General features: G+C 50.2%; 2 protein-coding genes across 2 annotated transcripts; both read right to left on the reverse strand.

Annotated features, from left to right (window-relative positions):
• Window positions 1-2,944: 2,944 nt before the first annotated feature.
• Window positions 2,945-4,328, reverse strand: SSTR3 (somatostatin receptor 3). The gene has a single exon (XM_058805762.1). It carries the CDS (start codon window positions 4,183-4,185, stop codon window positions 2,980-2,982), a length of 1,206 nt encoding a protein of 401 aa, XP_058661745.1. The 5' UTR covers window positions 4,186-4,328; the 3' UTR covers window positions 2,945-2,979.
• A 5,893-nt stretch (window positions 4,329-10,221) lies between these two features.
• RAC2 (Rac family small GTPase 2) lies at window positions 10,222-15,939 on the reverse strand. The gene is made up of 6 exons (XM_058804643.1): window positions 15,878-15,939; window positions 14,564-14,681; window positions 13,065-13,127; window positions 12,241-12,400; window positions 11,215-11,349; window positions 10,222-10,468 (listed from the first exon to the last, which is right to left on the reverse strand). The coding sequence occupies exons 2-5, from the start codon at window positions 14,654-14,656 to the stop codon at window positions 11,219-11,221; spliced, it is 447 nt and encodes a 148-aa protein (XP_058660626.1). The 5' UTR covers window positions 14,657-14,681; window positions 15,878-15,939; the 3' UTR covers window positions 10,222-10,468; window positions 11,215-11,218.
• Between the last annotated feature and the right edge of the window lie 1,537 nt (window positions 15,940-17,476).

The following is a 17,476-nucleotide window of genomic DNA, read 5'->3' on the forward strand; positions in this document are numbered from 1 at the left end:
CAAACTTTATCCCACGCCTGTGAATAGTTTGGCTGCTTTTCTGACTGGGGCCCGTGGTGTGGGAAGCTGATGCACGTATTGAAGGAGAAAAAGATGTAAAGACATAGCAGAAGATAGAAACTGGCTCCCAAGCTCTTTCTTTTCCCCATGAGCTGAGCCTGCACTCCTGGGAGTCTGACTGCTCGTGCTCAGGGGAGCGCTGTAAGGGCAGCTGAGCAGTTCCTGTGTGGTCTGGCAGGCAGCTCAGCTCCAGAGGCTGAGCCTGCAGGCATGGACAGCTTGGCACCACCATCCCAGGCTTAAAGAGGAAACATGAGGATATAGGATTTCAGGGAACAATCATTGTTGTGGAGGTGATGGCAGTACCAGTGGCTGAGAGCACAGCTGAATGTGTTTTGGTTGGTTGTGTCTGCAGTCCCTGCCTACCCTTCCTCTGCTCTCTCACCTGGCTAGGAGATGTCTGTTCATCTGACACCCTGTGACAGTCCTTTTCCAAAGTTGGGTGTCCTGCACTGCAGAACACAGTTCTGAGGCCTGCCAGGCCTTCTCACATTGCCTTTGCGTGACCTTGACTCTTGCTTCCTCATAAAGTGGTTCTGTTCCCATGATCCTCTGCTGCTGCAGCTTGTTCTACTTCCCAGTCCAGGACTTTTGGCTTCTGTCGCAGCACACCCAACCCCATGCCACCCCTTCCCTTCTCTTACCTCTTCTCAAGTGACCTGTGAGATATCTTTCCATTACCCAGCCATCTCCCATAATTGACCTTCCACAAGTGACCTCCTGCAAAATCTCCTGACCTCAGGGAAGTGTGTGTCCTTCTGGTGGGTCCCTCCTTCCCACGTCTCAAAATTGTTTTAGAGAAAACTGCCCAAAGGGCTGTGGTATGAGGGTCATTTCAGTGTCTGTAACTTAGCAACCACATTCATGGAGAAGTTCAAAGTAATTTTTACAGAGCTGCAGGAATGAAGCCAAAGTGGAGAGGGAGACCTTCATCCCACCCACCCTTGTACAGTGCTGCTCCTCTAGCCTGCACACTCAGATGGGCCCATCTACAACTTCCCTCCAACAAGCAGTGTGCAGGAGCAAGCTCTCATCCAACTCCACAGCAGTACATTTGCTCTCCAGCTCTTATCCAAGCACTCACATCTGTACTTAAACATCCTGCAATTACATAAACACACTCCCTCACCTGTGTTTGTGTACACTTACACACATGCATGTCCCCTTAAGTACCCCTGCACACATGTGCACGCCCCCAGCAGATGAGCATCAGTGCCCAAGACTGGCACCAGCCTCCCACCAGCCCTGACTCCTTGGTCTCTGATACTCTTCAGCCAGCCCCCTACATATACAGTCCAGGGAACAAAGTTTTGCCTACAACTGCCTTTGTACACATGCACACATCATTTGTTCACCATTCTCGGCCAAATACTCTACCACTTCCTACAGGATAAATTGGTTCCTAGTATTGCCCCGACTCTTTACAACCACAGCTCTGACACACTGGAGATCCCCTGACCTCTGTCTGCTTCCTGCCCCCATCCTGTACTGAGAGCTGCCTTCACCTCCTGTGCCAGCCAAACATGACTCTGTACAGAGATTGACTCAGCTTAAAGACATTGTGTATTCTCAGGAGAGAAAATCTATAGCACTCCCTTCCCTAAACACATAGAATGATTTTGCCCACCTGGCCCTCCAAGTCCAAAGGCTTTTTCTTTATTTATAGTAAAGCTTAAGGAGAAGGAAAGAAATGCTGCCTCCAACTCATGTCTCATTGTCTTCTTCTCTACCCTTGTTACACCTCCCACCAGAGTGCAGAGGCACCAGGAGAACCCGGAGGAATGTGGGGTGTAGGAAAGAAATTATCAAACTTTTTGTCCTAGGTAAGTCTCGTCATCCTGCCCAGAGTCCATAAGAGCTCTGAAAAGAAAGAGGAGGTTTTGAGCAGTCAGTGGTCTCCAGCCAGACCACCACAGGCAGGAAATCTGTTCCCAATACTTTTTGAAGAACTAGAGAGGGCCAACCATGCATGCAACTAGCTAGTATATCTTTGCTACAGAGATTTCTCTTTCCTGTTCATCTTTTAAGGCAGGCCGCTTCTCATGTTTATAAGTCGGTTGCCTACATGTGGTATATGCCATCTGGGGACTTCCTCAAGGTGCCACCATGAGATGGCAGCCTATGCCCTCCAAAGCTGGATCATCTAAGGGCAGATCATCACTCTAGGGCTGACCTTGCTTCTCTGTACTCTCAGTGCCCATCACCTCTTCAGCTCTCCCTAAATGCAGTCTGCTCTTTACCTGGTGTTGCCAGATGAAAAATCATTTGCTCCTGGTAGCGAACATGATGCTTATTCTTCAAAAGCCATGGCCTATGGAGCTGCACAATGTTTATTCTGTAGGAAGAAGAACTCAAAAGCAACCAGCCCAGTTGTGCCAACTTTTACCAGTTCACCAGGCAGTCAGGTATGACTTTGGGGTCACCAGCCATAGGGGACCACCAAGAGACTCCCAGGACAGAAGAATACATGTGTAAAGGAGAGGGAAAATACATTGATGGTTTTGGGGAAATAATTATCATATGTATGTTTATACTAGGAAAATTAATGAGCATGTATGTAAAATATAGTACATAAATGGGAGCTTTTTTGTACTCAGCATGCATGATATTTTGAAGGAGATATCCCCTCGTGCATCCAGCCAAATAAAGAATACCTGCTTCTGAACACTACATTAGTGTTAGGGAGGTTTTATTTTTTACCAATTTCTGGTAACACTGGTACCACACAAACCTCAGGTGTCTCTTCCAAGCCAAGAACAATGCCTTGTTTCTTCCACAAGATCATGGGGGCCTATTCATCTTTAAGGCTACTCTTGGACTTTATTATTCTCTTGTATCATCTCCCATTGCCTTTGAAAGCAGAGAAGGTGAAGGGGATCCCATGTCCTGATGTGTCTTTCCCCTGCACCACCCCTTTCATCATAAATAGCTGACATGCAACTTGCTGCTCTTTTCGCATCCCGCAGGCTCCTCGGGGAGTGGTTTTTGCTCATTGCTTTTTCCTTCCCCACTGCTTAGAGGGCGCTCCTGCCTGTTGTTTCCATTCCTGGTGATCTTGCTGATCTCACCCTCTTCCCTTTCGTCATCGATCTTCTCTGGGGGGCATGCTGGCACCTCCTGGCTCTGGACTCGGCGGGACGGCCTGAAGATGGCCCTGCGGAAGCCCTGCTTGAAGCGGTAGGAGAGGAAGCCATAGATGATGGGATTGGCGCAGCTGTTGGCATACGGCAGCACCACCACAAGGAAGTAGACTCCAAAGAGGGATGGCTCCTCTGGCAGCGGGCACACGACATTGATTATGTTGAGGACGTAGAAGGGAAGCCAGCAAAGGACGAAGACAGCCACCACAGTCACCACCATGCGGGTCACTCTGCGGTCTGAAAGCTTGTGCTTGGAGGACAGAGCCCTCACCCGCCTGCCGGAGGAGCGAACCTTCACTACAATCAGGAGATAGCAGAGACAAATCACCAGCAATGGTCCAAAGAAGCCCAGGGTGGCAGTGTAGACGATGAAGCCAGCTCTCCACACCGAGGCAGGCTCTGGCCACTGGATGTGGCATGTACTCATCCCTAAAGGGACATCTGAGAAGACAACCACAGGCAGCACCACTATGGAAGACAGCACCCACATGGTTACACTCACGGCCTTGGCCACCCGTGCTGTCCTCCATTTGGAGGACTTGCCGGGGTGGACCACAGCCAGGTAGCGGTCAACGCTCATCACCGTCAGGCAGAAGATGCTGGTGAACTGGTTGATGGCATCCACGGCCATCACCAGGCGGCACATGAAAGAACCAAATGGCCAGTAGGACAGGGCATTTTGTGCAGCCAGGAAGGGCAGGCCCAGCATGAAGAGCTCATCAGCCAGGGCCAGGTTCAAGATGTACACGTTGGTCACCGACTCGCTCACAGAGTGCCGTAGGACCACATAAATGACCAGGGAATTCCCAGCCAGCCCCACCACACAGACAATGAGGTAGACCACGGGGATGAGGACACTGCTGACAACTACACCAGGGCTGACAGTGGAGGAGCTGTTGGGGATAGTGAAGCCTGCCCAGCTACTGGAGGCATTCCCCTCCTCCAACACTGCTGGCGTGGGGAGGCTAAAAGCAGAAGTGTCCATAGCAGAGGCAGGGAAGAGGGCAGGGGCAGTGTCCTTGCAGGATCAGTTAGCAATCTAGAGCTGAAGGGAAGAGAAAAACAACGATTGATACTGGGGATATGACAGCTGAACAAGCCAAAGGTAAAATCATCACGTTAACTGTGTGTTAGGTATAGGCACGGGAAATCAAGGGGAGTTTGTGGATGCTAGGGGATGCTGGAAAATCTAGGACAATATCAAACCCATCTAGGCCTGCAAGGCACAGTGCACATGGAGGGACAAACGGGGACATGGCTCAATGTGAGCCTCTCCTCTAGCAAAAGATCCTCTGGAGAAAGAACAACAGACTAGCAAAAGGACAGGGAAAGTTTTCATTTTCTGCTAATGGATCCAATACTGAGGACACGGTCACAGGGGCCTGGTTCTCATTTATGAGTGGCAGGTGCTTTACAAGCAAAAGAGGGAAAAACATCCATTGACAAAGTGCCTTTCCAACTCTGACTTTCCTATTCTCTGAGTATTTATTCTCCTGCTTGCTGAAGCTCTTTTTGGACTGGCCAGGTTTTGTTAGCCTCGCAGGAGAAGGAAAAGCACTTTCAATCCAAGCAGAGAGGCTTAGCTCAGCACCTGAGCTGAAGGGCAGCTGGTTTGTGTTATGCCAGTTTGAGAGTAAAAGAAAGATAATTTTGGGTACACCAAGAGGGATCAGTCCAGGTCCCCCTTGTGTCTTTTTCTTCTGTTCTCCCTGCCATTCTCTCCCTCTCCTTCAGCACACTGCAACACACTGCTAATGGCAGAGGCTTTGCCTGCCCCACCTGTTTGCAGCACCAAAGCAGCATCCCAGCCTCTCTAAGCTGAGGAGCCCAGTTGTGTGTCACGCGAGGGTTTGGCATGGAAACAGCACTCGGCTCACTCAGAGACAGCCTTGAGCAAACAAGCTTTCCATCCACCACCAGCTCGCTGCTGACACTGGAGAGGAGCTGCAGGGAGAGAAGGGACAGTTAAGGGATGGATGTGCATTTTGTCAAGGCTCCATATGTGAAACATAGAGCCCAGCACATACTGTGGACCAGAGACACCCTGGAAACCTAATGCAGGGGAGATTTGTGTTTCTTTCAGGATTTCTCCAGCTCTGGAAAAATTTCTGGGGGTGTGGACAGGGTTATCCCCCTGAATTAGGTCCTTGGAAGGGAAGATGACTTGGTGGAAGTGAATGGGGACATTGAGGCTCACCTTTTCACATCTCAACAAATCTCTTAGGGCTCTGAAGCTTCTTCTCTATTGAAATTAAAACTGGGGATATCAAAGGAAAGGACTCCCAACCTTAACTACTTTCAGGAGGCCAGAGACACTCCAGAGAATTTTCTTGCAGATGTGATTTTCTGTAGCACCACAACTTTCTTCACAAATGTCTAATATTACAATATTTGGGGGTTTTTTGTTTGGTTGGGTTTTTGTTACTTGCTTGTTTGTTTGTTTGTTTGTTTTGTAGATGCCATTCCAAGTTCTGGAAACCCTAGGGGAGACCTGAGCTTTAGGATTCCTTGGCTACCAGACAGGCAAACCCAATAGACCCCACAGATGTATTAAATTTTACACTGAAGGAACATCATCTGAGAGGCCCCATAAAAACACAATTGAGCAACTATATCTTAAGGCCATTTCTACCAGCTATTGTATAAATATTTCCTGCTTTAGAGCATTTGAGCTTTGAAGGACTGGGATTGTTTAGATTTTTTTAAATTTCCAGGTGCCTTGGGCTGTGACACACTGTCCTGACGGAAGCCCATCTCACGGGGTCCTGCAGTCCCACACATCATGAGTGGCTGCACTGAATGAGCCGAGTAGGACGTGATTTGAAATTATAAGTTAAAGGATGTTTCCTCTGATATTTTTTCCAATTCTGTTCTAGTGACACAAATCACTTGTTGGAAAAAACAGGAGGACAATGGCTGCTCTAGGGACAAAGATCCCCACAAAAAGTGGCAGAAGCCAGAATAGTATGTTCATAAAAGGATGATCCTCTAAAAGATGATCACATAGACAGGAATCTCTTTGCACATTCCTCCTGCATGCAAAGGAGTTCAAAGAAGAAAAAGGCCAAACATTTGGAGCCCTACAAATACCAAATATGGCTGGAGATACTCCTGGGGAGCTGTAAAGCCTTGGAGAAGTGTCTGGGGTCCAGACCTCAAAGCCAGCTGTTCAGGATGTTGTTTAACAACACAATAAATCCAGCTTCAGGGTAGCTTCAGAAGCCCTATCAAAAATGCTAAGATATGCAACAAAAACAATGGATTTCCTATAAACTCATTTTCCTGCTCAGGCAGCTGCAGGGGAGAAACTTGATCTTTAAGCAGGTGCAGTCTGTTGCTGCCATTCTAACTTTGTCAAGTACCATGGACCAGCTCAAATGCCATGTCACACATTTTGGCTAGTTTGGCAGGAAAAACACTGGGCACCAGTGCTCCATCTAGTCTGGGTCCACTCTGCTGGTGGCTTTGGCAGCACATGCAAGGCAGGAGTTGGTGAGGAACACTGGCCTCAGAGTGACAGTGTGCTGGCATCCTCTTGGATCTGCTTCTGATGTGCACAGCACCTGTTGCAAGAGGCTTGGGATCCTCTAACAGGTGCTGCCAGGATATGCCTGGTTCATGCAGCTGGAGAGCAGGAAGAAGGCAGAGAGGTAGCAGGAGATGGGAAATTGGCACTACTTCTTTCCTTAGGTTGAAAAAGATAAGTATATATATATATGTTTCTGCATTGAATAAGAGGAGGAGGTGGATGCTGAAAGCTGAGCCTAGTGCTGGTAACAAGCCATGAATAGCAGCTGGGAGGGACAACACAGCCAAATAACCTGCACCACCTCTCTTGACCCCCTCCCCTCCTGTCCCCCCGGTTTCCCACGGCCCCGCTCCAGCTCAGGACTCTCCTGTCTCACCTCGGGGCTGAGCTCTCTCCTAAGGACCAGGCTGGACTGGCAGAGTTGGAGGGCCGAGAGCGAGGGGTGGTCGGCAGGTTTTCTTCTCTGGAACTGCAGACTTAACTTCTGCGTGGACTCATGCCCGCGGGAGACATCCGGGAAGAGCGGCCAGAGCCGCCGGGTACTTACATGTCGTCGGGATGCACATTTTCCTCCGCTTCCCCGGGAGAATCCGTGTCATGCTTTTCCCCTTCCCCTTTCTCAAGCGCGACCGAGCAAAGCGCTCCCGTGGGGAGCGAGCCCCGCCGGGCGCTGCCGGAGGCTCGAGTCCCTCTGGCCGGGCTTGCCCATCGCCCCCGCCGTGCCCGGCGCGGGAGGGGGTGCGGGATGGCGGCCCCTCAGCCCCGCGGCCCCGCGTCCGTGCCCCGCGCAGCCCCCGCCATCCGCGGGCTCGGGCAGAGGGAGCCAATGGGTGCCACGCACGGAAACACCGGCAGGAGAAGGAGGCGAAGCAGGGGATGGACGGCAGGGCAGGAGAACAAAGATGAGCGGGGGGAGATACCGGGATGGAGAATAAAAGCGGGAGAGGGAGGCGCAAGGAGATGGGCAGAGGGATGAGGGGAGCGCAGAAGAGGGGAGGATGAAGGAATGAGGAGTGCTGTAAAAGCTGAGGACAGTGGGGGGAAGAGGGAGAGGAGGAAAAGAGGGATTCAGAGAGCAGCGATGTAGTGGGAGAGGGGCACGCAGGAGGGGGCGACTCGGCTCGGCTCTCCTAGGGGCACCCTGGAGACGGGTCCCTGTTCCAAAGGTCTTGCAGGCAGGACTGGTGCTGTTCGGAGCTGCAGGCACACAGCAAATCCTTCTGTCTGGCAGGGTGCTCAGAAATTGGGCAGATGTTGAGCACACAGACCCTTCTCCCTTCTGTTCTGCCCTGTGAGCACCTCCAGATGGATGGAGATGAGGGCAGATGGGCAGATAGGGGACTGTCTCTTTCAACTCCTTCCCCTTCCCTGGCTCCACACATGATCTCTTGTCTTTTGCACCTCCATTGGGAAAATGTTCTAGTTTACCAGCCCCAAACTTTCCTACCAAATTTAATCTCTGCTGGAAGGCACAGACCCAGAAGAAATGGATCTAAGAAAGAAATTAATCTTTGTGAGAGCAGTTGTCCCATGAAGGATTTTCCATCCCATTCCCTGCACAAAGGGCTTCCCTGTCATTCTCACCCCCTTTCCTGCCCTGCAGCTGACATCAGTGACTCCTTGTACTGTGCATCACCTGTTCTTGACATTTGGCACTGCTGTTGTGAGCATTTGAGCCCCTAGGGTAAATTCCAGCTTTAACAAAAGAAAGCAGTATCTCTTCCAGCACAACACAGCCAGGGTCTGGCATCCAAACCTACTTGGGCAACTTTATACGCAGCCAGTGCTGCTCAAAGGTGAGCTGATGAAGGCAGTACAGAACTGCAAAGCGGCCAGGCCTCTTTAGGCCAGAACTTGGCCACAATGCTGTCTGGAGACACAGAAGAGAGAGGAATCCTCATTGGGAAAGGAATGGCATGGGTAGCACCCAGAGGTTTTCTTTGCCATGGCAGGGCAGCTGTCTGTAGCACCATGCAGAAGCCCCCAAGCTCCTCTGTTAGAAGAAACAGCTATGAAACAGCAGAGTTCTACACAGTCCTGCTAACCTTGCATAAACACAGTCATAGCATCACAAATTCCAGGTCTTCAGATCACTCCCTGAATGCTCTAAGGTGTCCCATTCTCTGCCTCAGCTCCAGTGGGGAGCTGTGCAAACTGCTTAAATTGTGTTGGGAGGAGAGCTCGGCCTGTGCACCTCCCCAGGTAGGCAGATACATGAATTTTGTTTCACACACATCACATGCATTGCTGTATGTTACAGGGGGTGGGGCAGACTGAAAAGGCAAAAGCCAAGGCTTGAAAACTGGAGAGAAGTAATAAACCACTGGGAATATATTGCCTTGAGTCATGCTTAGGATGCTTAAAGGAGGTTAGACACAATTTCCAAGTACTTTGTGTCCCTCACCCTTTCACAGGTATATGCCCATGCCAGAGGCTTCATTTTTACTCTTCTGGACTTACACTGACATAATTTGTATTACCTTTGGGTGGGGCCTGGGAAATTCATCCAACAGCCCATGTGCAGTGCAGATATTTGTGGAACTCCCTGCCACAGGGTGCCTGCCAAGGGTTGCTCTGAACTTTATCAGTAGGAAATGTGTCACATCACTGAATTAACTGCCTCATTCAGATCTGACTGTGAGTTGGAATTGCAGAAATCTCCCTGGCAGCAGGGTACCTCAGGAGCTTCCCTGTGTCTGGGTGCACCTGGCATCACCAATGCTCCTCCTCGGTGCAGGAAGCAGCCTTTGAAGTTCAGAAGTGTTGCTGCATCCAGGAGCAGTAAACTGGCTCACCTCCACAGATTCTCTGTGCCCTCCTAGGACTGCAGGATTTTGCAGTGCCAATCATCACACCCTGAGCCCTCCCCTCTCCTGCAAGTAGTGGCAGTAGCAGCCACCCTGTAACACTTCCTCTGGAGTCCCTGCAATGCATCAGGAAAGCAGGTGCTCACAGCTGCCAGATCCATGGTACCGCTGGGACCACTCTCTTCAGCTTAATTTTAGTGTCTTGGAGGCAATTTGTCTGGGCTGGTGACTCATTCCTCCCTTTTAATTTTTTCCCTGCCCTCCCCCTTCCTATTCTCACTCTGCCTGTGTCTGGCAGTGTGAGAGAGCGCCAGAGCTTAGAAGGATTAATGCAGCAATGTTTTGGTGAAAAGATGTCCCCAGCAACTGCAGGGGCAGTCCCCAGGGAGAGGAGTCTGCGTCCAGGTGTCCCCTCCCGAGGCCTGCATCCCATCCTGTGTGTGGCACAGAGGGGAGACAACTTTTCCTTTCAACGCATGGATATCGAGAAGAGGAAAGGCAAAAGGAATGCGGGGGGCTCAGGTGAGAACTCAGCACCTTTGCAATCATCCTCCAGCCCCCAGGCTCCCCGTGGGGCTGCCAGAGGAGGGGCACAGCTCCAGCCCCGCCGCCCCACTGCTCACGGCTCAGGGCTGGGTCCCCCGAGGTGCGACACATCAAGGACATGACACAAATGTACAGTCTGTTTATTACATCTTATTCACTACATTGCAACCTCAGGGGCCCAGAAGGAAGGGAAGGGACAGCTGGGCAGGTGAGGCAAGAGCGGGGCCGTTGTGTGAACGTCAAACCAGTGCTACAGACCCACAGCAGTCTTTCAAGCCGGCAGAAGGAAAAAGAAGGAAAAACCCCAAGGTGCTGAGCTCTGGGCTGCTGGAGCCATCACTCTCCTGTGTGCTGGGCAGCTCCTGGTATCAGGATGAGACCGGGATCTATAGCCAAAAACATGACAGATCTCATAATACCAGCTCAACTATTTTCCTGCTTTCCTTCCCTCTGCTCTGGTGATGGTGGCAGTATGAAGGGACAGGGTCCAAACTAGCAGGCTCTCACTCTTCTCTGTTATCAGGCTCTGACCAGCTTTGACTCTTGTCCTGAGGCCTCTCTCCTCCCTCTGCTGCTCTGTACTGAAGTGGAGGCAAGTCGAGACAACATGAGGAGTAAAGGACTCCTGTAGGAGAAGTTGCCACTTGCCAATGAGCAACACAAAAAACCACTTGAGGTGAGCAGGGCTTGGTAAGAGGAAGGGCCACTGGAAACTGCTATGAATAATGAACAACTTTTTCTTTTCCTTTTTTTTTTTTTTTCTACAGGCAAAGGCTATGGCCTCATAGGTCTCAGGGCAGGTCATCCCCAGGGCAGCCTGTATGTAGTGCCCTCTGCAGCAGAAGCCGACAGACAGTTCTTCTCTGTAAGGGCACATGTGGAAAATTCTACGCTGCCCCACATCAAGAGATGGGAACAAACTTGCCCACAGTCAAGCAGAAAGGAGGGGGAAGTTCATCCTGGGTGCATCATACCACGTTCTGTCCTTTCCCCAAGCAAGATCAGCTTCTCCCTCTCTCTCCTTGAAGGTGACCCATTCCAACAGCCTCACCAGGAACAGAGTGGCCCCGACTGGGTTCAGGAGCAGGAAAGCACCACTGGTGTCCCTCCCAGAGATCCCTGTCAGACTTACTTGCTCAGAGGAGGCTGCATGCCCGTTTCTTTGTCCGGGTGGGCTGCGGGCACAGGACTGCTCGGATGGCCTCGTCAAACACCGTCTTGAGGCCTCGCTGCGTCAAAGCTGAGCACTCGAGGTATTTCACAGAGTCTGTTGGGAGGAAAGCAGCTGTTGCACTGGGGGGGAAGGCAGCTGGGGTAGGCAGTGGGGATACCCAGGTTTCTGCTCCTTACACTAGAAAGCCCAGCACCTGGCTCCTGCCCAAGCTGAATAAACACATCTCAGGTGATCAAAGACATTACACATTGTCAGGACACATTTCACTCACTCAGACAGTCTTGATTTCAGGGCAAAGCTTGCCGGCTGCACTAGACCTGGGTTTGCCTACTGGCTACCCATGTAGCCAGAGCACAGCCATTTTGTGAGTCTGATCGTGTCATCCTGGCCAGACACTCCCTGTCCTGAGCTCCTTCTTGGAAACTCCCTCAAGCTGTGTTTCTCACCCTCTCTCCCATTTCTGTGTGCCACAGATGAGAAGAGCTGGATGGTGGGGTGAGACACCCATACCTGGGATTGCATGTATAAGCCCCTAGCAGACAGAAGCAGAGACAGGAAACTACAGTTGCAGTTCTTCCTGAGAGAGGTTAAAAACCTCTCTTCTGCCTCTCCGGATAGGGAGGAGTGGCCTCTACCCACTGTGCAGCTGTGGCTTGCACAGAAAAAATACTGTCCCAGATAGAAGTAAGCGGAGTAAAAGGGGAGGAGAATGTGAAAGTGTGTGGTTATGTGTTTATGTGGAGGATGGTGGCCAGAGAAAGGCAGAAAATAGAGAGCTGAGGGGTTGAGCCTTCCTCAAGAAGCAGATCTCCTTCCTGAGTCTCCTGAAGTGCATTTTGTCCCATGACCCTGGATGTGTCTCCTTGTGTCCCCCAGAGACACCACTGTGCAATACCACTACAAAAGCCTCGTTAAATTGAGGTGAAGCCCTTTTTTTCTGACTCTCTCCTTTCAGTAGGTCCAAGATGACTCCCAAACACCTACCTATTTCCTTGGCCAGAGCAAGACCCTGAGGATACGTTATGGGGGATAGCTTCTTCTCCTTCAGCTTCTCAATGGTGTCCTTGTCATCGCGGAGATCCAGCTTTGTGCCCACGAGGATGATGGGGGTGCTTGGGCAGTGGTGCCGCACCTCGGGGAACCACTAGCAAGGCAGCAAAATTCCAAAGGGGTGAGAAGAGGTCACACGTATGGGCATGCACATGGGAAACAAAGAGGCACTCCTGAAAAATGTCAGCTAACAGACTGTCCTTTCTCACATCCATTGTTAGCACTATAGCCTGGCCCAGGCCAACTCCTGTTGCTGGGTCCCCAGGCAAAATCTCTGACAGGGAGCTCAAATTTTGTTATGCAAAAGCACCAGCTGTTCTCAGCCCTCAACCCTCCCATGCAGGGAAGAGCATTAAAGTGGTAGGAAGGACATACTTTTGTTCTCTGCTCACCAATCTCTCCCTTTTTTCCTCACTTCCCATCTAAAAGCTGTGGGTACCTGCTTTTATACCCTATGGACCAGTCCTGTGTGTCTGTGCTTTGACAGTCCTGGCTGAAAGATGCCACCAGAATATAAGTCTATGATCTGACAACACAATAGCCCAGCAAGATTAATACTAGCCCATTGGTAGAGTTGTCTGCCTTCTTTAAATGAATCAGAAAATGCATCTGAAGGAGGTTTCTGACTAACAGAAAAGAGGTATGACTTCTTGAACCTAGATGTCCTACTGGTAGTCCCCACCCATAATCACTGTTTTTGCAAGACCACCACCACCATCACGTCCCTCAGCCCCTGGTGGCCCAGGAGAGGGTCTCACCTTAGCACGGACATTTTCGTAGGATGCTGGGCTGACAAGGGAGAAGCAGATCAGGAAGACATCCTGCAGGCACACAACCATGGTGCAGAGTTAGGATGGGAGCATGGGACAGCATGATGAAGCAGGAAGGAGCAGGCAGGGGAGGGAAGGTCTGTATGGGCAGCACCCTCCCTCTGCAGCAGAGGGCTGTGCTTGTGAAAGCTCTCTATAATATAAAAGTCCTGACTGCTGCTTCTTGCCTCCAGTGGAGAGAAGGATCTCTGCTCCCCTGAGTCATGGTAACCATAGCCACCATTATCAGAAGAGCCAAATGGTCAGCTCTGAGGACAGGGTTTTTGTGGTTGGCACACTCATCCTCATGGGAAACGGCCTGACAGCATCCTGCTCATTTCTCACGGAACACCAGAGGGCTTTCAGGCCAAAGTAATTTTGCCTAAAGTTGAGACAGACCTAGTTCCAGCCTAAAAAGTACAAACATAGGAATCAGAGGAGGCAATTTTAGGTTTCCAGGTAAGCAATTCTCCTGGGCATGGTAGAATTCAGACTTCCTTTAAAACCAAAGCAAACCAAACAAAACCAAAACCATACCAGCTCATCAAGGTTGTAACTATTTCATCCAGCTTCACCTAGCTGGAGCAGTGGTGCCAGATCCAGCCTATCCACTTCCACACTTCTATGCCATCAGAGACAAAAACCTTGGAGAAACATTCCTCCACCTATCCTTAAGATATGTCCCAGGGTGGATGCAAGCATGCTGTTGAGAAATAGACCTACTTGCACTGACTGCAGGCAAAACCATCTTATACCAGGTGTCTGATTCTTAGGTGGCTGAACCTAGCTCAAACAAATAATTTCTAATTAATTCCTAACCTTTTTGACTGCAGTGGCAACCTTCAGACTAATGTCTGATGCAGCAAGGTCTTTTTGAGCTTGCCAAAGCACTGCTCAAAACAACATTCTCCAGAGAAGGTGATCCTCAAATCCTGAAATCACTCTGTCACTGTGGTGAAAGACTGGTGAACACAGTATCTGAGGCACCCATTTGTTCTGCTAGAGGCAGCAGATCAAACACATGCCCACAAATCATATCTCTTTTAAAAGGCAGAAGTCAGGAGAGTGGGGTTCACAGAAATGTGACAAGCTCCTGCCTCAGCTCTTAAATTCCATGAACCATCTTAACTTTAAAAAGAGAAGGTTTTTTCCAGAGCTGTGTAAGGCATCTGTCTCACACAAAGTCAGTGTCAGCTGGGCTCAAGAGTGTCTTTGAATGTCTCATTTTCTTGCTCAGTTACAGGAGTTTAGATAAAGGCTCCAAAATATCCTTAAGGTATCTTTCAACTTTTGGTTTCAAGGCAGTTGTATATCAACAGAGATATTCTCATAAAAGGCCAGAGAGAGGCAGTAACAACCCTACCACTGTTCCGTGGCACATGTTGAGTTTTGCAGTGAGGGATGGAGATATACTGAGGGAGGGAGGAGGGGCATGGAGTGTGACCCACCGTCTGCGGGTAAGAGAGTGGCCTCAGCCTGTCATAATCCTCTTGTCCAGCAGTATCCCACAGTCCCAGATTTACAGGCTTGCTGTCAACCATCACGTTGGCAGAATAGTTATCAAATCTGAAATTCAGAGACATAGGCCATGGCTCAAACAAGAGAAGAGGGAGCCCTTCCAGTAGTGTAGGTGGGGTTCATTCACTATGTGCACCCAGGAGCAAAGGCTGGTGATTGCTCTTCTCAGCTCAGCTCAGCTGGGTGACACTGCTTTCATGTTAACCTCCACTTTATGGAATTCCCCCTCATCAACCTCCTCCCCATCATTCAGCTGTCCTGGACAGGTGCCTGGGTGCAGCTACACCTTTGATACCTTGCATGCAAATTCACAAATCGTTTTCTTTTCCCATTTTTTTCCCCAATATCCTTCCCACAACTGTCCCTGCTGTAGAGCCAAGCCCCTGTTTTTCTTCTATGTTCTAAAACCTAGTTTTATTCTTAGAAGTGAAGAAGAATCCATGTCTCTGTAGTTTGCTGCGCTCCTCAGCAGCCCTGCTGGAACTGGGAACAATGTGTCCCATCACCCTTTGACAAGCGAGCTTGAAATATTTTAGAACAACTGTCAGGATTGCATGCTTAGGAGTAAAGTCTTGGTAGGAAAAAAAAGGATAACAAAGCAACAGAGAAGTTCCTGCCCTTATCCTAGAAAATTTTACTTCCTGGTCCTTTTGGTACTTTTTTTCCCAGATTAAGGGAAACCAGTGATAGGGAGGAACAAACACAAAGGTCTTTTGAACGTGTTCATGGCATCTGCACGTTAGAAGGGACATGATTTAGTAGAGGGATTGGCAGGGCTTGGCTAGAGATTGCACCTAATGATCTCAGAGGCCTTTTCCAACCAATGCTGTGATTCTGCTCCATGCAGAACCTATGACTGCTCCAATGACAGCAAGTGCTTTGGACAGGGAAGGAAGTGGGGTCTCATGTCCACCCACCTGCCTTCTCCTGGGTCTGGCCAAGCTGTTGTAGCCTAGTGCCTGTTTGTTTTGGCCAGCAGGATCACATATGATACTTGTAAACTTAGCAAGCAGACAGACCTTGAGTTGGCCGGAGTCTCCCAAATATCCCATTTATACCAGGGTTTTATAAGGTTGCTTCTTGTGAAAGGTGACATCCAAAGTTAGAGAGACCTTCACCAGATTTCCTCTGCTTGGCATGGAGATTGTGACCCATGGAATGCACAACAAGGGGTAACTGAGCCCCTTCACATCCTGCTTTTCATGTCTCCCACCCACTCCAGGACCTGTTTATGAATTACTCACACAGTGGGGATGTATTCTCCTGGGAAGGCATTGGTGGTATAGCTGATAAGGAGACAGGTTTTTCCACAGCCCTGGAAGAGAAGAAAACAATGGCAGGAATTCATGGAAGTGTAGGCATCCTTGCTAGGCTTGGAGATGGAGACAGGGCAATCGTTCCACACCTCTAACCTCTCCAGAGACCCCTGGAAACAGAAAACACATTCACAGGGCTAGACAGTGCACAACCACAGGTTAGAAACCTGGCAGGAAGAAAGACAGGGTGTCACTCAGAAATGTTTGTTGTCTTTGAGCATGAAGGCTTGTTTTATGGTCTAGTACAGAGATGACTCTAAGATGGAGGTGGGACCCCATTCTGCAGGGCAGGCTCACAGCCAGGACAGGTGCATTGGCTTGGTGTGCCATGACAAAACTGCCCTGCAGCTCCAGCCCTCGAGTACAGGTGTTCCTGCCTGCTTTTCAGCTGCTGTGGCGAGGGACTGGTAGCAACTTTTACTGACTTGCCCAGTCTTTCCCACCTGCAGTAAGCTGCAGCAACACCTGCACAGAGAGCTGTAAGGAGCCAGAAAGGTGCCTGCCCCCATGGCTGATGGAGGCTGCCGGTGATGTTTCTGAGCTGGAACCTTGTGCTTCCTCTCCCCTGAGCCTCCCCCACAGCCTTCTGCAGCAGGGTGGAGTGCAAGGCAGCAGCACAGTCCAGACTGGGTGAGAGCATTGGTGGGATAAGGAGCAATAAGGCTATCATGTGGGGAAAGGTGTTGTGGGCAAGCTGAAGCCTGTGGTGAGGGAATGAAGTGCAGAGAAATTGGAAGAAAATAAAGCAGCCAAGACAAGTGTTAGAAAGAAAATCCTTCTCCTGCTGGGATGCTGTTTCTCAGGTTTGTGTGGCCTAGGAAAGCTTGGCCTTGTTTCAGTTACAAACACAGGAAATGGAGGTGGTGACAGCAACCTCCCCCAGCTAGCACAGCCCAGAAGGAGGGAGAGGTCTTTCCTGGGCAAAGGTTGGAATTCTGCTGCTGGGGACTCTCAGACCATTTCACTGTACCTGCAAAGTCCCCAGCCACAGGGCTGCAGTTCTGCCTTTTTGTGTGTCCTTGATAGGCACCACTGGTCACAAGGCACCTGCCTCTGTCACTGGACTGCGGGGCAGCTGAGAGAGGAAGATGAATTTTCGGCATGCTCTAACATTTGTTTCTTCCTCCTGTCACCCCCCTTCTTAGATCCTCCTCTCTCAGTCCTGCTCTTTCCCCAGGTGGCTTGCTTCCTTCTTTTCATGGAGTTATGGAGGGAGGTGAAGCTCTGTAGGAAATGCCTCAGGAGATCTGTGGGCCTGCCAGTGGATCAGTCAAGGATGAGGGGGAGGTTCTGAACTGGTGTGGCTGAACAGAGAGCTGTGCAAAGGGTCAGTGAAGGGGAGAAGATTACAACACAGTGGGGAGGTTAGTGGCATCTGCAGGCTCTTGTCATTGAACCCAGGGCATGTTGAGAGGTCAGTGATGTGTGATGGAGAGGATATGGGGGGAGAACAGCTATGGGAGAATACGGGAGTTGAGTGATAGGAGAAGGTCCTGTGGTTGTTCGGGTTGAGCCAAGAGGGTGGAC

Source organism: Ammospiza caudacuta, chromosome 5, assembly GCF_027887145.1.
Source record: "Ammospiza caudacuta isolate bAmmCau1 chromosome 5, bAmmCau1.pri, whole genome shotgun sequence".
Taxonomy (NCBI): domain Eukaryota; kingdom Metazoa; phylum Chordata; class Aves; order Passeriformes; family Passerellidae; genus Ammospiza; species Ammospiza caudacuta.